We start from the raw sequence: 16,436 nt of genomic DNA, 5'->3' as shown, positions 1-16,436 counted from the left end.
CACTTTGGACTTTGTTTGTTGTTCTTTTACACGTTCCTTTAAGTGTAAAGTTAGATTTTTTATTTGAGATTTTTCTTGTTTCTTGAGATAGCCTGTAATGCCATGAATTTTCCTCTTAAGACTGCTTTCACTATGTTCCATAGATTTTGGATTGTTCTCATTTTCGTTTGTTTCCAGGTATCTTTTTTTTTAATCTCTGCCTTGATCTCATTGTTAATTAGTTATTTTTTTTTAGTAAGACATTGTTTAGTTTCCATATCTTTCTGAGATTTTCAGTTTTCTTCATGCAACTGATTTCTAGTTTCATAGCAGTATGGTCAGGGAAGATGCTTGATTTCAGTCATCTTGAATTTATTGAGACTTGTTTTGTGTCCTAACATATGATCTATCCTAAAAAATGTTCCATGCGCACTTGAAAAGGATATATATTCTTAGGCTTTGAAACGCTCCAAAGATATTTAAATCCATCTGACCTAGTATGTCATTTTAGTCCACAATTTCCTTGTTGATTTTCTGGCTGGAAGATCTATCCACTGATGTCAATATAGTGTTTAAATCCCCTACTAAGAGCGTATTACTGTTGGTCTCTCCCTTTATGTCCATGAAGATTTGTGTTACATATTTAGGTGCTCCTGTTTGGGTGCATACCATATTTTGCTGTGTATAATGTGCACTTTTTTTGCCCAAATTTTTTAGGGAAATGTAAGGATGCACACTTTACATGGGTAGCACTAATTCCGTATCTATATAAATGTTAATTCTTTTATTTATGATTATGCATTAAAAGTGTATTTCCAGAAAGTAATAACGATATCCGTATGCAAAATAGTACCCTGGAATACAGTAATTGGTTTTGTTGAACTTATGATGAACTTGCAATGAAAGCAGTTTCAGTGAGCAATTCAACAAAATGAAACAAAGGGCAGCATATTATCCACAGAGTAAGATAGATGATACTGATTGTTATCCACTTGATAAGGTAGATTATGCTGACTTTATTACCATAGGGTGAACAGCACAACGTTCCTTTTCATACATTTTAGGCAGGAGAAAAATCCCTTCAAAATTGTTGAAATGGCTTTTGTACACTGCAAGCTTTAAGCTAAATATTATTAAATATGCTATAAAGCATGGCATCAGAGCTGCTGAGAGACACTTTGGACCTCCTCCCACAGAGAGTGTCATCAGACTGTGGAAGCAACAGGAGAAAAGCTTCTTCAGATGCCAAGGCAGAAGAAGGCACTGCGAGGGAAACCCCGAAAGTGGCCAGAGGTGGAGCTGGAGGTGAAGACCTGGATTCTGGAACAGCATCAACCTAGGATCTCCTTTTCAACCAAGGTGATATAAGAAGAAGGTAAAAGGACTGCACAAGAAAATAACATTGATGAGTTCTCAGAGAAACCTAAATGGTGCTTTAACTTTATGAAGAGAGAAAGTTTGAGTGTGAGGACATGAACGAAGCTTGCCCCAAAATTTCCAGCAGCCTATGAGAATCAAGTTTTGGAGTTTCATTCTTACCAGTCTTCAGAAGACTTACAACTTTGAGCTGTCCCAAATCACCAGTGGCATCCCATTCACATTTGATGTGCCATCCAACAGAACTGTGGACATCAAAGGAGCAAAGACTGTGGCTGTTAAAACTAGTGGTCATGAGAAATCACATTTCACTGTCATTCTAGCCTGTTGTGCCAATGGGACAAAGCTACCACCTATGATCATCTTTAAAAGAAAATCATTTCTGAAAGAAAAGTTTCTAAGCAGAGTTATTGTCCACGTGCATGAAAAAGGATAGATGAATGAAAAAGGCATGAAAATCTGGTTTAACAAAGTCTTGTCACAAAGGCCTGGAGGGTTACTTTAAAAACCAGCTTTGCTTATTTTTGATCACTTCAAAGTCCATGTTACATAAAGTGCAAAAACAATCACAGCAGACTTGAAAACTCAACTTGCTGTGATATCTGGTGGGCTAACCAAACAATTGCAACCTCTTGATGTGTCAGTAAACAAGCTGTTTAAGGCTATAATGAAGAGAGTGGATGTCATGGGTGCCATCACCTGGTAATGATTTAACACCTACAGGCAGAATCAAGAAAGCATCCATCACCCAGGTTTGTAATTGTATCCTAAGATTGTGGAACAATGTCAAGGAGGGAGTGGTTGTGAAATCATTTTAAAAAAATGTGGCATCAATAATGTTATGGATGGAACTGAAAATGAAGAAATGTACTGGGATGAGGAAAATGGCTCTTCACAAGACACCTGTAATGTAGAAACTGAAGAAGACAATGCTTCTGATAATGACAGTGACAAGGAGTTCTTGGCCTTCTATCTTATATAAGTATAGGTTTGTTACCGGTACATACAATTGTACCTTGTATCTGATCTTGTGTTTTGTAATTATTTGTCATACAAAATTTCTTATACCATAACATGTTAAAAAATAAAGGCTAAAATTTCTTTGTAATACAAAAAAACAAGTATCTAAATATAAATAAGTAAATAAATAAATAAATAAATAATTAAAACAAAAGATTTTTTTCCTGAAAGTTTGGGCCCAAAATGTGGGTGTGCATTGTACACTGCAAAATACAGTAAATGTTTACAAGGGTTATATCTTCTTGTTGGATTGCTCCCTTTATCATCATGTAGTATCTGTCTTTGTCTCTTACTATATATAGCCTTTGTTTTAAAGTCTACTTTGTCAGATACAAGTATTGCTACCCCAGCTTTTTTAAAATTTCCACTTGTGTGAAATATTTTGTCCATCCATTTACTTTTAGTCTGTGTGTATCTTTCCTTCTGAGGAAGGAAAATATGCTGTAGACAGCATATACTTGGGTCTTTTTATCTTATCCATTCAGTTACCCTCTGACTTTTGATTGGAGTTTTGCACCATTTACATTGAAAGTGGCTTTTGATAGGTATGCATTTGTTGCCATTGTATTCTTTTAATGATGTTCCTCTCCCTCTTCTCCTTCTTTGCTCCTCCTCCTTCTTTTTCTTTTTCTTCTTCCTCTTCCTCTCCTGGAAGACCCTTTAACATTTCTTTTAACACTGGTTTGGTGGTAACAAATTCCTTGAGCTTTTTTTTGTCTGTGAAACTCTTTATTTCCCCTTCAATTTTAAATGATAGCCTTGCTGGGTAAAGTAGTCTTGGTTGCAGGTCCTTGCTTTTCATCACTTTTAATATTTCATGCCAGTCCCTTCTGGCCTGAAATGTTTCTGTTGAGAAATCAGCTCATAGTCTTATGGGAGCTCCCTAGTATGTAACTGTTTTTTCTCTTGTAGTTTTTAACATTCTCTTTTTCTCTTTAATCTTTGCCATTTTAATTACGATGTATCTTAGTATGGGCCTTTTTGGGTCTATCTTGTCTGGGACTTTGTGAGCTTCCTGGATTTGTGTGTCTTTGTTTTTTCACCAGGTTAGGGAAGTTTTTGTTCATTATTTCTTCAAATAGGCTCTTGATCCCCTGTTCTCTCTCTTTCCCTTCTGGTGCCCCTGTGGTACAGATGTTGTTACATTCCACAGTGTCCCAAAAGTCCCTTAAACTATTCTCACCTTTGTGAAATTCTTTTTTTTCTTTTTTGCTGCTCTGATTGAGTGTTTTTTTTTCCCTCCCTTGTCTTCAAAATCACTGACTTGGCCCACTGCTTCATCCAATCTACTATTTATTCCTCCCAGGGTATTCTTCATTTGAGATATTATATTTTTTCTTTATGATTTGTCCTTTTTAATGGCTTTTATGCCTTTTTTTCTTGTGTTCAGCATCCTTATAACCATTACTTTAAACTCTATGTCTGATAAATTGCTTGCTTCCATTTCATTTAGCTCTATTTTTGGAGATTTCTCCTGTTCTTTTATTTGAGGCCTGTTATTTTGGCTGCCTCTTTGTGTTTGTTTCTACATATTAGATAGATATGCTATGCCTCCCAGTCTTTGTGGGGTTGCCTTATGCAGTAGGTATCCAGTGGGGTCCAGTGGTGCAGTCTTCTTTATCACCTGAGAGAGGTACTGCAGGAATGTCCCTTGGGTGGGGTTATGTGGGTTCTCCTGTTGTAACTGAGTCTTCATTGCTATTGGTCCATTTGTACATGGGACTGACCCTCAGCCTGGCTGATTCTGAGGCTCAATGCTGACCACAGAGTTCGACCTGCTGTACAGGTGCTAACCACATAAAACAGAATTTGCCTCAGCAGGGTTTGGTGCCTGCTGAGATCTCCTTTTGGATATGCTGCTTGTGAAGCTTATTGGATCCTGGTCTGATGTCTGAAGCTGGCCTCTGGATCTTTGGTTCCCTGGTTCTGGACCTCTTGGGAGAGACTCTGGTGCAGGCCAACGAAAGATACTGATTGTGGCTGGCCCTTGACAGCTTATTTGGAGCCACAAGTGATGTACAGTTTGTGACTGCCTCTGCTGGGCCTGGGGATGTACAAGATCAAGCTGCGCACCAAGGCTGGCTTTTACCAGCACCAGACTCAGAAGCAAATTCTCAAGGCACCCCCCCCATGAAATCCACCCTCACTTGCCTGCTCCTGCTGGCTGCCTATTAGGCTCAGTCACGTAAAAGAGCTTCTGGCTGTACTCCTCAGTAGGGCGTAAGCTCCACTGGGTGGGGTGAGAGGGAGTCCAGGGGGTGGGCTATACTGCACTGGGGAAATGCTCCACCCAAGAAAGATGGATGGTGTCTGGGGTATGGAAGAATGCCTCAACAGAGGTATTTTGATAGCTGTCCCTTTAGCTCCATCCCCAGATCCATAGACTCTCCTCAGGGGACTCTAGTCTTCTCTGCCTTCCCTCCTCCAGAGGCCAGGGTGAGTGACTGAACAAAATTTTGTGCATTGGCCCTTTAAGAAGGTGCCTGTGTCTCTAGTAGATTCTCTCTTCTCTGTGGTATACAGAAACCTTTGCACAGCCAAATATTATGTGGGAACCTCTTCCTGGCTCTGGGGCTTTAGGCTGGGGAGCCAAGCTTGGGATTTAGACCCCACACTTCTCAGGGGAGAACCCCTGCAGTTGAGATATTCCTCTGGAACCTCAGCTGTTGCCAGTAGGAGTGGGGCTATCCCCTTTTGTGTCTCTGCCCTTCCTACTAGTCTTCATGTGGCTTCTGTAAACTCTTGGCTATAAGGCTTCGCTTCAGCTAGACTTCAGTTGGTTATTTAGGATGATTATTTTGTAATTTAGTTGTAATTCCAGTTTTGTCCTGGGAGGAGGTGAGTGTAGCTTTCACCTACTCTGCCACCATCTTGGATCTCTATGTGTGCAGATTTTTAATTACAGATTTAATTTCTTCAACAATAAGTGTAGAACTGTTCAGATTATTTTTTGTGCCAATATTGAATGAGTTTTTAATGGATTTACCTATTTCATCTAAATTTTCAGAAGTTTTGGCCAATATTTGTTTGTAATATTGTCTATCAGTTTATGCATCTAAGATCTGTAGTAGTAGCTCACTTTTCATTGCTGATATTGGTTTTGCAGTTCCTTTCTCTATTTTCTTGACCAGTCATGGTAGGACTTTATCAACTTCATTCATATTTTTAAAGAACCAACCTTCAGTCTTTTGATTTTTTTATTGTACTTTTGTTTCTTATCCAATTGATTTCTGGTATTTGAAATGCTTGGTTAGAGCTCTAGTTTTTATCCTTTTTTCCCAAAATACATAATCAGGCTAAATTTCTCACTAAGCATAATATACCTCATCTCACAAGTTTTGATAAGTTATATTTTCATTTTCAGTCAATTAAAAATACTTTATATTTTCAATTATGATTTCTTTTTCACTCATTGGTTATTTAGACATTTCAGTGTACAATTTTCAAGTATGTAGGAGCATTCTTACTCTTTGTCATATGTGGCCAGCTTAATTTTAAAGATGAAAAATGTGATTCGATTCCTTTAACATTTGTGGCCTAGAATATGGCCAATTTTGACATATGAATGTAAAAAGAATATATGTTCTAAAGTTGAGTGCTGTGTTCCTTATGCAGGGTGGGGCAAAAGTATGTTTATAGTTGTTCATTTGGAAAATAATACAATGATTAACAAATAATAATATAGAAATAAACTCTGTGTTTTGTGTACTCACAACTATAAACCTTTTTTTGCCCCACCTTGTGTATGAGTTGGATCAAGTTTATATCACATAGTTCAAACCTTCTATATCACTACTAAATTTTCGTCTGCATGTTTCATTGTGGATTTGTCCACTTTAACACTTAATACTCTCAGGTGTTGCTTTATATATTTTTAGGTTTGTGTAAACTTAGGATTATTATATCTTCCTATTGAATTGACCATTTAATAAAATGTCTTTTTTAGTCTCCTTTAATACTGTTGACCCTATTTTACTTTCTATTATTAATATAGCTACTATGCCAGTTTTCTTTTGGTTATCATTTGCATGATATTTTTCCACATTTTTACTTTCAAGTTTTCTATATTCTTTTATTCGAAATGAGTATCTTTTAAGCACTATATATTTAGGTATTTCTTTTTCGTATTAAGCTTGAAAACCTTTGTCTTTTAATTGGAATATGTAGTTGATTTGCATTTAATGTAATTATTAATATAGCTGGGTCTAAAATATTTCTATTTTTTTTACTTGTTCTGTCTTTTCTTTGGTTCTTTTTTTCTTGCTTTAGGATTCACCAAATATTTAAAAAGTTATTTTTCCATTTCTCCCTCTAGTATCTTATTAGATATGCATTCTGTTGTTATTCTTTTATAATTTGCTTTAGAAATTACAACATTAATTCTCACTCATTAGGATACAATATAAATTTGTGCTTGTATCATTTCCTATGCAATGCAGCAAACTTAATAACCTTGTAGCTCCTTGTAGTTCTCTTCCATCTGTTGTGCTGTGGTTATCAGGGTTTTTTTTATTCCATGTATATTTTAAGCTCCATGAGACATTATTTTAAAACACTCTCAATATTAATTTAGTTTTACCCACATTTTACTTTTCTAGTGCCTTTTTTTTTTTTTACCTCCACTACATTCCTTCTATTTGGGATCATTTTCCTGCTGCCTGGAGAATTCTCTTCAGTATTACTTTTAGTGTGCTCTACTGTGGCGAATTCTGTTTTCATTGGAAAATATCTTTATTTTTGCCTCCATCTCTGAAGGATATTTTCATTGTACTATATAGAATTCTATATATATAGTTCTAGATTGGCAGTCATTTTCTGTTAGTGCTTTAATGATGGCCTTCCATTGTCTTCCAGCTTCCATTATTTTTATTAAGTTAATGTGGGTGCTTTGATTGTTGCTTTGAAAGTAATGTATCTTTTTCTTCCCTGGCCATTTTTAATATTTCCTCTTTGGTTTTTAGTAATGTTTTCTTGTGAAGTGCTTAGGTTTGGTTTTCTTTATATTTATCCTGTGTGGGGTTTGAAGATATTTTTGTTTGTTTTTGTCTTTTATTAACCCATATGTCTTTTAGTTTTTGTCTTTTATTAACCCACTTGTCTTTCATTTTATTGAAGCAACAGGTTAGACAACCTTTGCCACAATAATGTCTGTCAAAGTGGCTGGCCATAAAAACTCCAGCACCACATTCATCAGAAAGGCACTCCTGACAAAGGCAACTGATGTTGTTATTCTCATCCACTTTGTAGTGTTTCAGGAGAGCCAACTCAGCCTTCTTTCTCTTGTGCTTATTCTTCTTGGGAGCAGTGTAAGATAACTTCTTCCTTTTCTTAGCACCATCACAAAGTCTCAAGACAAGATGAAAAGTGGACTTCTTTTGAGTGTTATAGCCATGTAAAGTATTGTGTTGGCCAAAAAGCTCATTTGTTTTTTTCTGTAAGATGGCCATAGTAGCATTTAGTTGTCTTTAACTTCATTCAAAACAATTTTTAAAGATTGTATTGTGACAACTGTCATATCAGCATGCATTTCAAAAAACATCAAAATTCAGCCCTGGCTGGCATAGCTCAGTGGATTGAGCACGGGCTGTGAACCAAAGTGTTGCAGGTTTGATTCCCAGTCAGGGTACATGCCTGGGTTGCAGGCCATGACCCCCAGCAACCGCACATTGATGTTTCTCTCTCTTTCTCTTTCTCCCTGTCTTTCCTCTCTAAAAATAAATAAAATCTTTTAAAAAAAATAATCAGCTTCTTATGAAATAAATATTATAAAAAATCATCAAAATTGGTGAATTTTGTGTAGCCATTTTAACATTGGAGATGGAAGAAAATACACAACATCTTTGGTATATTATGTATTATTATTTCAAGAAAGGTAAACCCACAGCTGAAATGCAAAAACAAAGATTTGTGCAGTGTATGTAGAAGGTGCAGTGACTGATCAAATGTGTCAAAAATGGTTGTGGTATTTCATGCTGGAGATTTCTTGTTGGACATTGTTCCATGGTCGGGTAGAACAGTTGAAGTTGATAGCGATCAAATTGAGACATTAACTGAGGACAATTGATTTTATACCACATAGGAGATAGATGACATACTCAAATATCCAAATCAAAAAGTTATTGGTAAAAATGAAAAATTTGTCATTCATTTTACAGAAAAAAACCATCTGGACTTTTTGGCCAACACAATATGTCCATATTGCAGTTGCTTGCCAACAAAGATCAGTCTTTGCTGATCAGGAGGAATTCCTTCCTTATCCTGGATCTTGGCCTTTACATTTTCTCTTGTATCTGAGGGTTCAGCCTCAAGAGTGATTGTCTTCCCTGTAAGGGTTTCCACAAAAATCGGCGTGTTGGTGGCTGTTCTACCACAGATGGCTAATGACCTTCTTGAATTTGTTGCTTGATGTCTTTCATCAGTCTTGGAAAGTTTTCATTCAGTATTTCTTCAAATACAGCTTATGCTTCTGCCTCTTTTTTTTCTTTGGAATCTCCGTTTATATAAATGTTAGAATTTTTCACCATGTCTCATAAACCTCTTACACTCTTTTTTGTATTTTTCCTTTCTTTTTCCTTTGTATAGATATATTTCTGTGGACCCATCTTTCATTTTTTTAGTTCTCTCTTCTGTTGCGTCTAATAGATTATTACCCTTTCTAGTGAATTTTTAATTTCACAAATTTTATTTTTAATTGTAGTATTTTAATTTGATTCTTTTATATAGATTCAAAATCTTCATCTTGTCATCTCTTAGACATATTAATAATAAGTACAATTATTCTTATCAAGAGGGTTAATCTGATGTAAACTACTCAATTATAGCAGTAAGCAGAAATATCACCTACATTACTTACAGAATAGGAGGGAATCTGGATTATTGTATGAAATCTCTTGGATTTTACATGTTGCTTACTAATTTAAATATTCTCAAAACACCCTAAGAAGCCCATTAAGACATTTTTTCATCCAGTTTGTGACTTCTCACCTAGATAAAATGAAAGTTGGAAGTGAGCTTTCTCACAGTCTCTCCTCATAGACCTGACTACCTGTTTACCAGATTACCTGACTACTAGGGAAAAGATTCCCTGGGCTAAGGAGAAAGGCAGAGAGGTAGGGAGTTGGAGGGGAAGTAATAGTGGTCTAGATGTTAATGTGGCTTAGATAGAGGGGCTTTATAAGGTCCTGGGAAGCAGATAAAAAATCTAGATGGTTTTATAGCTCTGCAGACACAGAGAGAATGTGAGAGCAGAGGGGATGTACCGCTCTTTGGGTGGGATTAGTAGCAAGATACCATAAAAGCAAGTTTCAGAGTCTAAGCATACAGCTTATGCCACATACAGCCTGTAGAGGTCCCCACATGGGGCAAGGGCATAGCTAAGAGAGCCCTCAGCCTTGAAGAGCCAGGGAAAGAGGAAGGCAGGATGTCTTAGCAATGACTTGATGAACTCTGACCTCACCCACCATCACTCTTCCTTTGGCTACTCCTCAGTTCCTCTGCCTCCCCACTCTTTAAGCAGACAGCCATGTCAGGGTCTAGCCCTCTCCTGGGAATATTCTTCCTTCAAATGTCAACGTGGCTCTTTATCTCAATTTATTCAGGTGTTCATGAAGCTTTACCTTCTCAGAGCATGCTCAGATGGGCCATCAGGATGATCACACCTTCCCTAAGGCAGCTCATAACCACATACAACCTTTCCTTTTCTATCCCCAATTCCCTGCTCTATTTTTCTCTTTAGCAATTATTGTGAAATCACCTACTCACTAAGATGTATTTGTAACCCCTAAATCAATACCCACAGTGCTTTTATAGTCATTTACAGACAAGCACAGAGTGATGAAAATATTGAGTCACCTAACAATGCACATTCCTAGCTGAGGCTGAACGAGGTGACATTCTGCCTTCCTGTTTCAGCTCTCATACTATTAAGTGTCCTTTTTACAGTGTTTTTGTGCCACTTTATTTTGCATGTTTTGCTTTTTGGGGTGATTTTGCTGTATAAAATAGCTCCCAAACTAAGTGCTGAAGTGCTGCTTAATGTTCCTAAGTGCAAGAAGTCTGATTTGCCACATAGGGAAAATACATGTTAGATAAACTTTATTCAGGCTAGAGTTATAGCTGTTGGCTACAAGTTCAATGTTAATGAACCAACAATATATATTAAAGTGGCTTTAAACAGAAACACACCTAAAACAAGGTTATATATTGGTCAGTTGACAAAAAGCTTATGACCAAGGGCTTGTAGGACACTAACCCTGTATTTCTCCTGGGAGCAGTGTTTCAGTATTTGCCAGTTCAGTGACTTAAAAAAAAAGTTTTCATTTTCTAAAAAAATAACTACTGTGAAAAATGAGAATCTACTGCATCTGACAATATGTATTATATGTTTAATTTTTATCTATCTCTTCCACTAGAAGGGAAGCTTAAAGAGGGCAGAGGCTTTGTGTGGCCTATTCACTGATTAGAATAACGGCCAGCACATGATAGGCATTCAGGAAACATTTGTGAAATGAGAGATGAAGGCAGATCAAACCTGCATAGCAATTACTTTTCATTTCAGGACTAAGGAATTAGGAAAGGGTTTGGGAAGGGGGGAGGTGATGAAAATATTTATATCTTTTATTTTTAAAGATTATATTTATTTATTTTTAAAGAGGGGAATGGAGGGAGAAAGAGAGGGAGAGAAACATCAGTGTGTGGTTGTATCTTGCACACCGCCTACTGGGGACCTGGCCCACCACCCAGGCATGTGCCCTGATGGGAATTGAACTGGTGACCCTTTGTTTCCAAGGCCAGCAATCAATCCACTGAGCCACATCAGCCAAGGCAGAAAAAATATTTATTGTTTAAAAATTAATTGAGTTATGCAGATTATCTGTGGGAAGAGCCAAGGTCCTGAGACAGGAGCACTTTGCTTTGTATTCAGGGAACAGGAAGAAGGCCAGCATGGCTGGAGGAGTTAGTGGGGAGGGATAGGAAGTCAGAATGGTAACCAGAGGATTTGTTCACCTCTTCATCCCTAGTACTAAGAAATGTGCCCAGAACATAATAGGTATTCAGGAAAAGTGTGTTGAATGTTTACATGTTACATTTTAATGCCAAAGCATGGGGGTGGTAGGGAAATCCTGAATAGACAAATTAAGTTTTCTCCTTTCCCAGCAAAGTGGAGGGCTTGCAAGAGAAATTAAATAGGGTTGTTAACTTGTCACAAAACAAGTGGGGATGATGACCTTACATACCCATGAGGTGTACTCCAGTTCATTCTGCTGCCCAGGGCTGCAGCATGAGTGTCATGGGTGACCTCACAATGTCCAGGGTGGTGCCCAGCCTACTGCCACAGTCCTAGTCCACCATGCTGTCCATCCTGTGGCTGCTGCTCAGCTTTGTGGTCTCTCTCCTGGGGTTCTATGTTTCCATCAGCTGTCCCCATGGCAAACAATGCCAGAGGGCCCTGCTTTCCAACAATGATATCTTTCTGCACTGCAACTCCCCTGGGGCACAGTGGTACTACTTCCTTCAAGACGGGACCAACTGGTCCAGCCCTATCCGCAGTGTTTCAAACATAGAAACAATGCCTGAAGGCGGCATTCTCATTAGAAGTCCATTGCCATCCCAGACGGGCGTGTACACCTGTATTGACAAGAAAGGCATCCAAGTGGTACAGTACGAGATTGACTTTCAGGACGTTGGCACCTTGCACATTACGCACAGAGGTCTGGGCCAAGCACCCTTGCAGAATGAGACACTGAGTCTTGGCCAAAAGGAGCTCATCTTCACCCAATGGGAGCCCTGGCAGGACTGTAACTACTGTGGGGAGCCAGGTGAACGCAAACGTCTGGGGTACTGCTACATCCAGGAGCCCCTGGAGAAACCCACCCCCTGCCAGCTCTACCTGGGAAGTGCTATTCTGTGGTCCAACCGCATGCGGCCTGAGATGCAGATAGAAGCCTGCCATGTCCAATGTAAAACATCAGATGTGAAGAATGTTTTTTTTGACAACTTCGAGCTCAGTGAAGAGTCAGGATCTGCATGGCTCACCTGCCCCTTCGGGTCCATCTATAGGTATGGAAGTGTGCACCAGCCCTGCCCTTGGTCCCTAGCCAAGCTCTCTCAGTCTGAGAGCCTTGATGGTTAACCCATGCAGACAAGAAGGGGATCTAGATGGGTCAGCCCCACAGTCTCTCTCCACTGGCTCCTTTGGCAAGAATCCCCTAGTGCCCACACACTGTTGCTTTACCAGGTAGAACAAGGACAGAAAATACTCAGGGAGGGCTCGGCTGACTGTGCCCATCCCTGTGCTGGGTGATGCTGTGGACATGGTGGTCATCAGACTTCCTGCCCTCAGGAAGCCACCAACTCAGAGGGAGGCAGCCCAGAGTGGTCAGGGCTGGGATGGGAGAAGCCCAGGCCAGTGGAGGGGCTGTGGGGCTCTGAGGCCTCTGACTCACTTGGGATGGTCAGTGGGCTCCAGGGGAGGGGAGGATGGTGCCTGAGGCATGCCCTCCAGGGCCTGCCTCCTGCAACTCACATTCATATTCTTCCTGCCTGGAGCCCCCAGGGAGTCTCACCATTGGCCTCCTCTACCCCAGTAGTAAGAACTAGAACCACTCATGGTTTCAATGGGGGCCAGCCCTGGGCAAACTCTCTTTCTGAACTGCATCCTCTCCCATCCCTTATCCCTGGCTCCAGGAGCTGTGGACTCCAAGGAAGTCCATCTATAGATGGGGAAACTGCAGCTTGGAGGAATGCACTCCTTGACCAAGGAGACTCGTGGTGAGAAGTGGCAGTGCAGACCCTTAATCTCACATACACCATGGAGTCCTCTTGCCCTTTTTCCCCATGCACCCCAGCAGTAGCCTCTTCCTTGCAAGAGGAGAGCCCTTGCAACCTCTTGGGGCCTCCGCAGCTATAGGTTCTGTGGGATCTGGTCTCACCAACTGCCTCTGGTTTTCTTTTCTTTATTTATGCCAGCTGTGATTCTTATTCCTCTCTTTTTCTCATTCTCATATCGTTTGTCTCATTTCCTCCTTTCTTCCTCCCCTTTGAAGTATAAAAATAACACCCACTCCCTAAAAAATACCACAGTTCAGAAGTGCAGGAAAATGCACTATGGATTCCTCCTCCCAAGGAGACTGGGACACCTAGTTGTCATTTACTAGACAAGGAGTTCCCAAGTGCCAGTCACTGGGAGCTTGAGGGAAGAGTGAAGAAAGGTTACTGAGGCTTTAAGGATAGCCCATGTGTCTAGGCAGCTGAGTGGAGTGGCTCTTTGTGTGAGGTTTGTGTGAGGTTTGTCTGAATGGAGAGATCTCAAGCTCTGAGTTCAGCCAGGCGTGGGTTCCAATTCTGGTGCTACGATTTTCTAGCTGTGTTCCTGTGGTGTTTCTCTAGGCCTCAGTTTCCCTGTGTAGAATAGGGGTTGTATTAGTTTGCTAGGTCTGCCATTATAAAGTATCACAGACCAGGTGGCTTAAAACAACAGGAATTTATTCCCTTACAGTTCTGAGGCTGGAAGTCAAAAAGCAACTTGTCAGCAGGGCCATTAGCTGTCTCAGATGCTGGATAGGATCCTGGCTTCTTCCTGGCTTCTAGTAGTGGCCAGCAATCCTAAGCCTTCCTTGGTTTATAGCTACATCATTCTAATCTCTGACTCCACTATCACTTGGCGTTAGCCCCGTGTGTGTGTCTGTGTCTGTGTCTATGTCCATGTCTGTGTCTTACCTCCTAATAAGGACACAGGTCAGGTCATATTGGATTAGGGCCCACTCTACTGCAATGACCCTATTTCCAGAGAAGGTCACATTCTGACTTTCCATTAGAACATGAATTTGGGGAGGGCACTATCCAATTCAGTACAGAGGTCTTGCTAGCCCTGGGCTCAGGGGGTAATTGTGCTGCCTGAGGGGGCAAATGCCTGGGAAGACACAGCAACATCTGACAAACTTCCACACTGATAGGTGTTAGTTATCCCTTGTATGATTGTTTGCCTTGCCAATGTTGTCCTTTGAGTGTCTCCTCTGTTTCTCAGCTACAATGGGTGTGTTATATGGCTGATTCACTTATTCACTTCCCACATTATTCACTTACAGTATTATTCACTTACCATTGAGCATTTATAAGTCAAACACTGTTCTGGGTACTTGAAATGCAGTGCAAAACAAAACTGAAAAAGATTCATGCCCTCAAAGAGTAATAATCACATGAACGAAATATTCAGTGTTTTAAATAATTTTTAAAAATATTTTACTTATTTTTATTTATTTATTTTTTAATACCAGTTTTTTAAAAAAGATTTTATTTATTTATTTTTAGAGAGAGGGAAAGGGAGGGAGAAAGAGAGAGAGAGAGAGAAATGTCAATGTGTGGTTGCCTCTCACATGGCCCCCACTGGGGACCTGGCCTGTAACCCAGGCATGTGCCCTGACTGGGAATTGAACCAGCAACCCTTTGGTTTGCAGGTCAGCAAACCAAACTGAATCCACTGAACCACACCAGCCAGGGCAATATTCAGTATTTTAGATGGTGATAAAAGCAGTGAAGGGAGATGGGAGTGGGTGAGGCAGAAGTTTTAAATAAGGAGATCAGGGACAGCATCTCTGAGGTGTCATTTCAGCCAAGACTGAAAGAAGGTGAGGGAGCCAAATACATTCCCGGCAGAGGAAGCACCCTGGGCAAAGGACCTGAGGCAGGACCATGCCCAGCTTGTCAGAGTAACATCAAGGAGGCCAGTGTGGCTGGGGCAGAAGTAAGGGGGAGAGTGGAAGAAATGAAGCCAGGCAGGTAAGGGGGCACAAACCATTTAGAGAGCACTCTTGCTAATCCCTCAGTCCCTAAATAATTCTCTGAGGTAGGTACAATTACTACACCTCCAGTGTTCAGATGTGGAAATGGAAGCTCAAGAAGTGGAAGCTTTTGGCCAGGTAACAAATTCAGTATATAGTATGGCTCCAAAAACTCCCAGCTGCCCTGCCCCACCCTCCCCTTGCTCACTGCTGCATAGTGATCCTCAGAGAGGGCGCTGTTTGCTCCTTCCCAGGGAGGAGGATGCTGCTGTCTCCATCTCCTTCAGACATTTGTTCCTTTTCTCCAAGGGTGCTATAGCTGACCTTGCCCTCCTTTGCAGGCCTGTCATCTGGGAATCCAACAGCACACCCCTGACCTGGCAGGGCCAGCTCTCCGGCCAGGATGTGAGCACTGTCCTGGACCCTTCCAGTGGCGGCAGGCGACTGCAGGTCTTCCAGCCAGCCATTTACAGGTGCTTCGTGCAGCAGGAGTTCATGGCTCGGTTCAACCCCAAGCCCAATTTGGATACACTGGAGGTTCTGCTGAGAGAGGAAGCTAGACAACAGCAGGAGGCAAGGGAGACCTGGAAAGAGAAGGACTCCATCCTCCAGAAGCTGAAACTGATGTTGCTGGTGGGCACTGTCCTGGGCCTGTCTGGGGTGCTGCTGAAGCTCTTTTGCTCTTCACAGAGTAAAAGAAGCAATCAGGTGCTACTGGTGAAATAAAGTAAACCCACAGTGCTCAGGAGACCTGGCCTCCTATATCTTCATTGCCTCAACTGTTGTTTCCATAGCCTATTCCCTGTACCTGCCCCACACCACACTCTGAATGCATGTGGGCCACACAACCATGGCCACAGCTAAGGGTGACTGAGCTCGTCCCTCTTCCAGGTCCTTCTCTGTTAAGTCATTAGCATTCTCCATTCCACAGATGAGAAAACTGAGGCAAGCCTACCTGTCTAGTAATTGGAGGGGGGCTTCAGTTCAAACCCAGGTCGCCTGGCTCAAGCCTTGTGTTTATCACAAGAAAAAAGGAGAGGTAGAAGGAGGCCATTTTGGGTGTGAATGTCTGTGGTTGGTAAACTGTAGTCACTCCACTCACTGCAGTACCCTAAAGACAAGGACTGAGACAGGGATGGGAGTGGGTAGCTCCTAGGTCCCCCAAGATCTGCACTGGTCTGCTGCCTTTCCTTGCCCTAGTTGTGCCTATGGCCTTTAGGCTTAGCTGTCAATATATCTCCCCAAGTTAGGAGATGCTGCCACATTGGTGACCCAGTACAG

The 16,436-nt window shown here is 40.9% G+C and overlaps 2 protein-coding genes across 2 annotated transcripts; one reads left to right on the top strand and one right to left on the bottom strand.

The window, feature by feature from the left end:
* Positions 1–1,217: 1,217 nt before the first annotated feature.
* Positions 1,218–9,900, bottom strand: LOC123823703 (ubiquitin-40S ribosomal protein S27a-like). Its single transcript, XM_045846651.1, has 4 exons — positions 9,833–9,900; positions 8,563–8,740; positions 7,471–7,793; positions 1,218–1,242 (listed from the first exon to the last, which is right to left on the bottom strand). The coding sequence occupies exons 1-4, from the start codon at positions 9,898–9,900 to the stop codon at positions 1,218–1,220; spliced, it is 594 nt and encodes a 197-aa protein (XP_045702607.1).
* A 1,825-nt stretch (positions 9,901–11,725) lies between these two features.
* Positions 11,726–15,898, top strand: FAM187B (family with sequence similarity 187 member B). The gene is made up of 2 exons (XM_045846915.1): positions 11,726–12,435; positions 15,497–15,898. The coding sequence occupies exons 1-2, from the start codon at positions 11,726–11,728 to the stop codon at positions 15,879–15,881; spliced, it is 1,095 nt and encodes a 364-aa protein (XP_045702871.1). The 3' UTR covers positions 15,882–15,898.
* The last annotated feature ends 538 nt before the right edge of the window (positions 15,899–16,436 follow it).

This window comes from Phyllostomus hastatus, unplaced genomic scaffold, assembly GCF_019186645.2.
Source record: "Phyllostomus hastatus isolate PE091 unplaced genomic scaffold, TTU_PhHast_1.1 phas_contig_5, whole genome shotgun sequence".
Lineage (NCBI taxonomy): Eukaryota > Metazoa > Chordata > Mammalia > Chiroptera > Phyllostomidae > Phyllostomus > Phyllostomus hastatus.
Note: the sequence above shows the minus strand (reverse complement) of the source record. Positions and strands in the feature narration are given on the sequence as shown.

Excerpts from the sequence above, each read along its gene's own strand:
- LOC123823703 (XM_045846651.1), bottom strand. The coding sequence starts at position 9,900 with ATGGCTGTCTGCTTAAAGAGTGGGGAGGCAGAGGAACTGAGGAGTAGC. Across the intron at positions 8,741-9,832 it reads CAAAGGAAGAGTGATGGTGG|AACAGCCACCAACACGCCGA; the intron begins GTGAGGTCAGAG and ends CATCTGTGGTAG. Across the intron at positions 7,794-8,562 it reads AACTGCAATATGGACATATT|CTTTTTGGCCAACACAATAC; the intron begins GTGTTGGCCAAA and ends AAAACAAATGAG.
- FAM187B (XM_045846915.1), top strand. The coding sequence starts at position 11,726 with ATGCTGTCCATCCTGTGGCTGCTGCTCAGCTTTGTGGTCTCTCTCCTG. Across the intron at positions 12,436-15,496 it reads CCCTTCGGGTCCATCTATAG|GCCTGTCATCTGGGAATCCA; the intron begins GTATGGAAGTGT and ends CCTCCTTTGCAG.